The 10,030-nt window shown below is 45.8% G+C and overlaps 1 protein-coding gene across 1 annotated transcript in view; it reads left to right on the top strand.

Annotated features, from left to right (window-relative positions):
• Positions 1 to 2,621: 2,621 nt before the first annotated feature.
• Positions 2,622 to 10,030, top strand: part of LOC311359789 (ERC protein 2-like) — a gene marked incomplete at its 5' end in the record, with an annotated part of 131,118 nt that continues 123,709 nt past the window's right edge. Inside the window, 3 exons of the mRNA XM_084479828.1 lie at positions 2,622 to 3,554; positions 7,164 to 7,187; positions 7,447 to 8,331. Coding sequence (XP_084335954.1) covers positions 2,622 to 3,554; positions 7,164 to 7,187; positions 7,447 to 8,331 — 1,842 coding nt within the window. The remainder of the gene's footprint in view (positions 3,555 to 7,163; positions 7,188 to 7,446; positions 8,332 to 10,030) is intronic.

Here is a 10,030-nt window from a genome sequence, read left to right as displayed (position 1 = left end):
GGACTTGCTATGCTTCCATTGAGATGATTCATTGCAATGCATGATATGTATCACATTAAATGATGGAACATACATGGATGCTGAGAACTGATTATAGCCTATCTTAACTATTTTGGTAAGAATACAAGACTAGGGTTAGAATATGTTTTAGTATTATAGTATTCCAATCTCCTTATTTAACGATGTGATCCAAAATCTCTAGGCCAAGGATATTTATGGCAATAGGCCTATCCAAAAAATGCACTTCTGCCGACTCCTTCTGAGGAACATAAAAGCTATTTAGACCTGTTGAATGCCTTGTAGAATATTTGAAAAAGGTATGTTTATCCTGTAGACATTGTATTTCATGCAATGAATTGTTAAAAAAGTGAGTGTTGTTTCTAGAAAACAATTTTAATACATATGAAATGATCGATTATTGTTTGCGATCAAATGTTAAAGAGAGACAACCCAATAATGGCTTCCTCGTCGTGGAAACGACCCTGTGCGCGGCGCGCATTGGACAGGGTGCGCGCTCACGCGGCAACGCTAGCAGGACACAGGTCACAGGAAGAAGCTGAGCAGTTGGTGATATGACGCCAACGTTGCAATGGGTACGAGCCGGACTTCCACAGTGATGGGGAGAGATGGAGCGTCTCCTGTCCCGTAAGGTAGCTCGTGTAAATGTGTTTTTTTTGCAATAACTTTGCCATTCAAATCAGTGCAACTGTGTTATTCCGTGCGGTAGCCTAATTCTTATGTAATGCACTAACTCATGCAGTCGTGTGCATATGACAACAACTAATCCCCTCTCGAGCCATGGTCATAGTAGAGTTATTTGGCTTCTGGCTGCATGGCGTCTGCATGCACGCCGTCAACCACTCCCCTTTTCCCGAAAAATAGGATGTCATGTCTAGTTTATCGGTGCTTCATAGTGAAAGTCCATAGTTCTTGCAGAGTAAATCTTGCTTGACACACAAACGCCATACGATCATTTAGTTGTGTTGGTATCAACTTACACCAAAAACTGACGGCCAAATCATATCGGAGGAGGACGCGGTTATTCTTCGTCCAAAATGCAATGTAGCGTTTTGCCAATTATATGTCATATATATACACACGTGAATAAGTTTATTTCACACTCATTTAGGCAATTTTACGGATATGCTATGCGTAAACTTTCGCTTCCCGCCACTAAATTGCCTATTTGTTTAACTGACGTCAAATATGCATTACGAATAAATTACGCATACTTCATGACGACCTAAGAGGAGTCGAAGCATTTTCAGAAATGTATATATATGTTTATATATATTCTATATTTCTAACATCATCTAAAAAAGGCCCTACATAATTTTCACAGTAGCCTCTCTATAGGCGATATGAGTCATGGCTTTCACTAGAATAGATATAGTAGATTTCCTTCTTTTTCCGTCGCAAGGCTTAATTCATTGTCTCATACAATGATGGATAAAGGATTGGCAGCTCGGGTATGATTGACAAGTACATTTGACCATTCTCTCAGTTGCATCCCATTCAGCGACAGCGTACTGCACCCTATCCTCTTAGATTAGAGGAGGGATTATGAATTGGATTTGCATCCACTCTGCAACCAGTCCCTACGGTCTGGACCACTGAATTTGACTATTTTGGTATCTACGCTTGTATAGGCATGTTTAAGCATTGTTATAATTAGTGTTCTGGTTTTCGGATTAGTCTATAATTCATTACAAAGTTTTGAGATTTTTTTTACTTAGTGCCAATTCAACATTCCTGGCCAATACACGCCTACCTACACAGATGTATACAATTAATAATTGTGCATTACGTTAATAGTTGCCTTAAATTAAATGTAAATATAAGTTATCTTTCCGACCATTTGTATTGCGAGGTATGTGAACCTGTGCATAGAGATGATGTGCTGTCCATGGTGCTGAAAGGGTTTGCATTCCAGACTTAAAATAAAAAAATAAATAAAAATAAAAATAAATAGGCCTACCGCCTACCAGTCATATAGCAACGACTTATATCAAGACCACATCATTACACTTGATTGAATCAATAACAGAGAACCATTTAAACTAATAGTTGTGATAAAAAAATGCATGTCTATGTTGGGGACAAATACTCCCGATACATTTCTTTGATGTGGATATGTTAATAACTGAATATATAAACTTAAGCTCTTGCATTTACTGTGAAATATATGAATTGCAGCCATGCAGGGATACATTCTGGACCAGAGGAAATGTTGTGTTTCACACTGTCCCTTATGAAATTTGCTATTGACTCTGTTATTATCTTTATGTCCTTTCCTTCAGCATGTGTCCTTGTCTGTCCTATCTAGAAAGAACAATGCTCTTGTTTTTTACTGAGATGAATGGCGTAGCGTCCGCCTGGAAATACGGCATTGTGAGTGTCACGTTGTTCTTCGAGAACCTCTGAAGATCCAATACTGATCCCTCATGCAATCTCCTCAAACTAACAACCTGCCTCTGAGTTCTGCAATCCTAGCTGCACTGATGGGCAGGTGAAATCTAAGAGGCCAAGAGGTGGCCTTCATTAAGAAACAAAGCAAAACAATGTTTCCCCAATGAAGGGAAATGACCCCATGATCTACAGTAGTTTTGTCCCAATCAACGATGCCTTTAAACATCCGAGCTAAGCCCGCCCAGAGCAAGTTATCTGCCGCATCAAAGACCGCGGGTCACAGCGATGGAAGCACTGCCTCACGCTTCACTAGGTCTTCCAAGCAGAGCAAGTCTAAGGAGGGGTCCATCTCTACCCCGGGCTGCCGCTCGGGGCTGGAGCCGGGCTCGGTGTCCGGTGGGGGGCCTTCTCCGGCCACTAAACCAGCCGCTAGACCAGGGCCCTCGGCGAGGACCGGGTCAAAACCCAAACCCAGAGGGGCAGCAGCGTCCGACGCAAGGAGAGCCTCCAATTCGGCCACAGCCCCGGGCGGTAAAACATTTTCCATGGAGAACATCCAGTCGGTCAGCGCTGCCTACGCGACATCTGGCACCATGTACCCCAGCGATCATGATGCCCTGGAGCCCTCAGGGAGTTACCCCAAAGGCACCCCGTACCCCAGTGACCATGACGTGCTGGAGCCCTCAGGGGGGTTCCCAAAAGGCACCATGACTTTGGGCAGGAGCACCGGTCGGGCCTCGTACACCGGGCGCTCTACTGCGACAGGCAGCAGCCCCAACATCACTTTCTCCGGGATCCCTCCACCATCAGACCCCTATGGAAACGAGAACCATCACCCGCATCCAGGAGGCCCTGCTAGCCTGAGAGGCCAGTCGAGTAGACATCAGCTAGCACAGGACAGTTTGGGGGACGGAGAAGGGTCCACGCTGGATATGCAGGCCCAGCTCCGAGAACTTCAGAAGGAGAACGAGCAGCTTCGGAGAGAGATGGACGTTGGGAGAGATGGGAGGAGGAAATCCGGCACAGTGAACAGTGTCAACTTTTGGGCCACTGAGATGAAGAGAGACAGGGGGGTCAGGCGGGAGGAAGGTGTGAGGGACTCGATGCCCAAGGACCAGTACCGAGATAACCAAGAGGACTGGCAGGTGAGCACAATGGCCCATGTCTGACAGAAATACAATATGGTTTAAAAAACCATATATTCCTTTACACCTCATGCCCTTTACAAGTTAAATACTAAATATCAATGACAAAACAGGTTAAATTCAATGTTATTGTCATTGCATACAATGCAACACGACAAAAAGTGGTAAGCATCCAACCATATAGTAGGTGTTATAAATACGTATATTTGTAATATTTGATTGTTTTCTCAAAAAGATATACATTGTTTGATAGATGACCAAATAAAAACAACAATAACGTACTATTACTTATAATAATAATATCTGTCTGAAGTGTAAATCAGGTCAATCAAAGCCAGAATCCATTTTCATCTGTTCATTAGTTGTGTCTCCAAGGGTGTGTTCAGGTAAAGTCTTCTGTGGCGCTTTGATAAAATAACTGATGTTCCCATGGAAACACAGATAGCAACTAGAATGCCTACGTACCGTTGGGCGTTTTTGGTGGTACCCAGACTCTATCAATGTTCACAGCTCCTCTGAAGCTTTGTGTCACCCAGGCTCGTATGCTCGCTTGGCAAGCATATGGATGTTTTTCATTTGGTGTGTGTAGACATATTGTCATCGCTATGTCTCGCTCCCACGTTTGCTCGCTCGCTCCATCTGTCTCTCCCCTTTCTGCCTGCTTTTCTGCCTATATGTCTGTCTGACTCCATTTAGTCTTAAGTGTTGTCTCTAATTTTCCAGGTAAAATTGTATATATCTTTATTGCTCCACTGAGAAAAGTATATTCCTCATTGAGAGAGTTGAATTCAAAAATACGCCCCCTCCCAACCCCCCGCAACACACACACAGACATGCTCACACACGCACACACACACACACACGCATACACGCACACATGCACACATGCTCACACACACACGCACACACTTGCACGCATGCACACACACACACACACACACACACACACATACACACACATTAATCAAATCTGCATATCGTTCCTTTTCTCAGGCTGTCAGCATGATTCCATTTTAGGGAAGTTTCACTTCTCCCTCATGGCTGGGCTGTTTGTGCGTACGTGTTAGGTGCACAGTATTACACAGGTTGAATATTCTCGTATTGCTGTGAATGTGTCATTCAATGTGTCAATGTGTGATAAGTCAGAGCAAGGCGCATGTGATGTGCTGTGATCGGATTAACTAAGGAAGTTTGGTGACCAAACCGAAACTGCATTGAGTATAAAACAAGATTGTCTGCAAAGTAATGGCCTTGGCCAGCTCAAATAAAATCCACTTATTTTGAAGTATGCTGCCCCCTTAAGACACAGAACAGTCCAAATGCCTTGGTCAAGGAGGAATCCATCCATGAGATCAATTGTCCTGTCATACATTTTCCCCAAATATTTGTGTTGAGTGTTCCTTGGCAGAAGAAAAAACACACGTGAGAAGCTTTTTTAAAGTCATCTCCCTCCCTATGGCTTAACACAGATGTTTTAGTAAAAAAGTATCTCATAGCATGTCTGTGTCTAATACAGATAAATGACACTGCTTGTTGAATGTGTTTTTTGGACAACCATAAATTCTGCGCCACCAAAGACAAGCCAGATAACCCTTGAAAGTATTGTGAGTTTGATGATACTGTTACATCAGTTGTTTCCTTTGAGTGCTGTTCATAACAAACTTACGACCTCAAAATTGAACACAGGCACGCAAGCACGCACCCACGCACAACACACACACAACCCTGAAACGCGCACACACACACACACACACACACACACACACACACACACACACACACACACACACACACACACACACACTTTCACATACATACATTTTAGCAGCATTGTCCGTGCTGCGAGCCTCAGGTTATGGAGTTGGCTAGAGAGTCTTAAATCAAAAGTGTTGTTCCATTCATTGAGCGCCTTATGTCCACAGTACAAAAAGCGGGGGGGGGAAGCAAAGTAAAGGTTATCTGCCAGCCTAGCAGACTTGTCCCAGCTTATCCTCCACTGGGCTGGCCGCCTTTGGCTTCTTCCTCTCAAGGCCATGAGACCATATAGTCCATTAGTTCTTCAGTGTTTGTTCCCATTTTTCTTCTCCCTTGTTCCCATTTTCCCTAGCCCTCTCTCTGCCCCATCCCACTCCCTCTCTCTCTCCCTCTCTCTCTCTCTTTCTCTGTCCCTGTCAATCTTTCGGTTTTTCTCTGTTTTTCTCTCCTTCTCTCTCTTACTCATCTCTTTCCATCCCCCCTGCTGCTCTGTCTCTGTCTGTTCTTCAATGACACGCACGCACACACACGCACGCACGCACGCACGCACACAGCAGCTCATCACTCCACTCTGGTCGACAGCAGCGTTAGCCCATGCCAACCCATTATCGATTGATCCTTAAACTGGTACAAATACCATCCTCAGCTCCATCCCCATTTGAGTATATACCACTGTCTCAAGGCACCATTTCATCCTCACAGAGACGGCAGTCATGTCCCATACCATTGGGGACATCTATTTCTTTCTTATCAGATACTGCTGACCTTATGTTTGTGCCTCAAGGCATCGCCCCGCTCCCTCTCTTTAAATTATTATTCCCTACCTTCCCTCCTCACACTCTCCTCCCTCTGTGTGTTTTTTTTTCTACCTCTGACACAGCCAGGCTGGGAGAGGCATCTTGACACCGTATCATACCGCCATTACCATAAGCAATGTCACCTTCTCCTTTAGCAGCCAGTGACCAGGGCTTGCTCCCCTCGCCATCTGTTTGTTTAGGCTGTGTTTTAACGCGTCTGGGTGTACGTGTGTGTGTGTGTGTGTGTGTGTGTGTGTGTGTGTGTGTGTGTGTGTGTGTGTGTGTGTGTGTGTGTGTGTGTGTGTGTGTGTGTGTGTGTTCCGCCAGGGCTGATCTATATGTAATCAGCGGCAGCTTTTTGCATTGATTATATGTGTATGTTATTCCTTCTTACTTCCTTCCCAAAATCCCGACCCTTGAGTCCTTGGCGTTCCCCTTTGTTGTCTGATGTTGAGGCCGCGGCGTTGGGAGTCGCCCGTTTGCATCGTCTCTGATGTGGGGGGGGGTTTGATTTTGTGTTGCTTTCAACTTGTTCTTTTTTATTCTTCTGATTTCTTATTCTAACCTCACACCTTAAAGAGAATGTGGTCTCCATGGTTTCAAGTACTGGACCGGTGCGTTTCTATCTGCCAGTTGAAGACCTGCCACATTTTTGTATATATTTTTATGTGCATTTTGTATATCTGCAATAGATGATGTTACTACTAGCGTTAAATGCTTTGTTTAAAACTAAACACAGTTGCAGTTTACTAAGGCAATATTTGAGGATTCAATGTTCTAATGATTATATTATTATATAAATATAGACATTTTCATTGCAATAGGCTATTCTCTTTCTATATGCATTGCATACTTCAACTTTTTACAGTATATCGTGTTAAATGTCTGCCATCTTCAGCTCAAATCCTTTCAGTCCTACTCCTGGATCTTAAACAGCAATTGCTGCCCCCTTGTGGAGGGTGATCATAACAACACTGAATATTTATAAATAATACAGTTTTTCTTTATGTTTGTGTTTTACCTTTATTATATCTATTCATCACAACACTCTCTGAAGCCTGGGGAACCCAGAAGAAGCAAGGTGTGTAGCTCTTACCTCAAAACTTGGTATTCTTGAATTTCCACCTGTATGTGTCTATAATTATAATAAATAATAATCAACTTTCTACACACCTTTAAAATAATTCAAAAACAAAGATAAACAGAATGAATAAGGGATAGAGGTTGGTCAAATATGTGTATACATATGCACTGAATTTGTCTAAAACACAATTAAAATGTAATTTTGGAAATGTGAGGAAAGGAGGGATTTCTGATCATTCTGTCGTCTATCTCAGCAGCAGCTTCCGTTAACAGTGCAGGAACTGCAGGAGGAGCTCCGAGCTCACCGGGAGATGAACAGCCGATTGCAACAACAACAACAACAACTACAACAACAACAACAACAGCACCATCAACAGCAGCAGCAACAGAGCAACTGCTACAGGGACCTCCAGGCGGAACAGGACCCCAGAGGAGCCTCCAGCCCAGGCCACAGCCCCAGGCCGAGCTCCGGCCTGGGCTCCAGCTCTCTCCTCAGCCCCCTGCCTGGACACAGCCCCCGGGCCCACAGCCCCCGGTCCCTCAGCCCCCGGGCCCACAGTCCGTCCAACGCCTACAGCCCCAGGACACAGCAGCAGAATCAGCAAGCAGACATCATCATCCACAGCCCCGGGTCCTGCCTTGCCGATGCGGACGGACCCACGCAGGGCACCCAGAACCACAGCCTGCGTCGCGGGCAGAGCAGCGGCCACGGCCAGCACACGCACTACGACGGCGGCGGCTGTCCGGCCCCGGGGCGGCGCAGCAGCAGCGGCGGCGGCGGCACCCCGCAGAGGCAGCCGGCCCCCCGCAGCCCCTGCCTGGTGCCGGGGTGCGACGGCTTCGCCTCCCCGCCCCCGCTGGATCCCGCCACCGCCGCGGCCGAGGAGGGCTTCCAGCGGCTGCAGACGGAGCACGAGCGCAAGGCCAAGGAGCTGTCGCTGCTGAGGAGGACCATGGAGGAGATGGAGGTGCGGATCGAGGTGCAGAAGAACACGCTGGGCGCGCGGGATGAGAGCATCCAGAGGCTGCTGGAGATGCTGCAGGGTCAGGGGGGGCAAGGGGGCCGGGCGCCCCAGCCCGGGATCATCACCATGGCAACGCAAGACGCCCAGGCCCATATCGAGAACCTGCACGTCAGAGAGGTGGGTTGCTCAAGCTGGGGTTCTTGGTTCATTCGTGTTGATCAGTTTGTTCATGGGGGACGTTTTGTGTGAATTCAACATTGGTCTGGCTCTTAAGACGTTCACAAAGGAACACTTAAGGGCAGCACTTAAATGTTTGCAGTGCTGTGTGTCTGGGTTTCTGTGCATTTGTGTGCATGTGTGTCTCTCTGCCCGTCTGTTTTTCTGTGTGTGTATGTTTGTGTGTGTGTGTGTGTGTGTGTGTGTGTGTGTGTGTGTGTGTGTGTGTGTGTGTGGGGGGGGGGTTAAGCAGTGTGTGAGAGACAAACCAGCTCAGCAGGTATTATCAATGGACCAGATTAACAGTGAAAACTCTAATCCCATGTTCAGCTTTACACTTCAGCTGTCTGTGTGAATGAGTGTAATTTTTCACTTGTTCTATTGTAGGAGATATATTATCCCCATATATATATATATATATATATATATATATATATATGAATAGTATCACAATATGATGTTGGTGGGTGTGGAGAAAACATTTTCTTTAATCTCAGAATATCTTTCTTTCTGTTGGTCTGTCTGTGTATCTATTGTTTGTGTATTAGTTAATTCATGAATTTAACTAATCACAGTTTCAGTGTGCTATACTGCTGACTGTTAAGCCAAGTGTTCCTCTGACACAACGGCTCAGAACGGGTTGCTCTTTGCACAGCAGTCCAGCCCAGTTTATTTTTAACTCCTAAATCTTCTTAGCCCTTCATTTGCATGTGTGTGTGTGTGTGTGTGTGTGTGTGTGTGTGTGTGTGTGTGTGTGTGTGTGTGTGTGTGTGTGTGTGTGTGTGTGTGTGTGTGTGTGTGTGTGTGTGTGTGAGTGTCTGTGTGTGCATGTGCAAATGTTTTTGTCAATCTTGTTTGGGTGCCAATGTGTTTTTTGTATGCATGCTTTTTCCTATCAGAATCATTTGTGTGTGTGTGTGTGTGTGAGAGAGAGAGTGTGTTCTTGTGTGTGCGTGGTGTGTGTATGTGTGTGTTTGTGTGTGGTGTGCGTGCACATCTGGGTCCTGCGCGGCTTAGCTTTCCCCGCAAGGACACCGACTCCCTGCTCCAGGTGGCTGATGGGAAATCCACCTGTTAGGATTGTTTGGTTGCCGTGGTGATTCTATCAGAGGTGGACTTTAGGTGCTCTAGTCCATGCTGAATCGGAATGCGAGCTCCACTAATCAAGGGTAGGTTTGTGCGTGTGTGTGTGTGTGTGTGTGTGTGTGCACACACTATGCGGGACCTCGTCTAGCTGTGTGTGTGTAAGAGGTGAGTACACGCCTCCTCACACTTTTTTTTCTCTCTCTCTCTGTGTCATGCTATTTTTAACCTGTCCGACGGCTCAAGACTCTGTGTGTGCTAGAGGGGGGCGAGAGGGAGGGAGGACCACGGTCCCAGGTGCGTCGAGAGAGAGAGCGAGAGAGAGCGAGAGAGAGAGGCATAGACAGAGAGTGTTTTTGTAAGGTAGAAAAACAAGAGTTTGTTTGTCTGAATATTAATGATATGATTAATGAGGAAAAACACGGACCGCCGTGATTGAGAGGAGAGACGGGACTGTTGTTCTTGGATCACTTCCTCTCTTCCCCTTTTGCTCTTGAGGTAGAAGTGTGTGTGTGTGTGTGTGTGTGTGTGTGTGTGTGTGTGTGTGTGTGTGTGTGTGTGTGTGTGTGTGTGTGTG

This window comes from Micromesistius poutassou (genome assembly GCF_964030765.1).
Source record: "Micromesistius poutassou genome assembly, chromosome: 15".
Lineage (NCBI taxonomy): Eukaryota > Metazoa > Chordata > Actinopteri > Gadiformes > Gadidae > Micromesistius > Micromesistius poutassou.
Note: the sequence above shows the minus strand (reverse complement) of the source record. Positions and strands in the feature narration are given on the sequence as shown.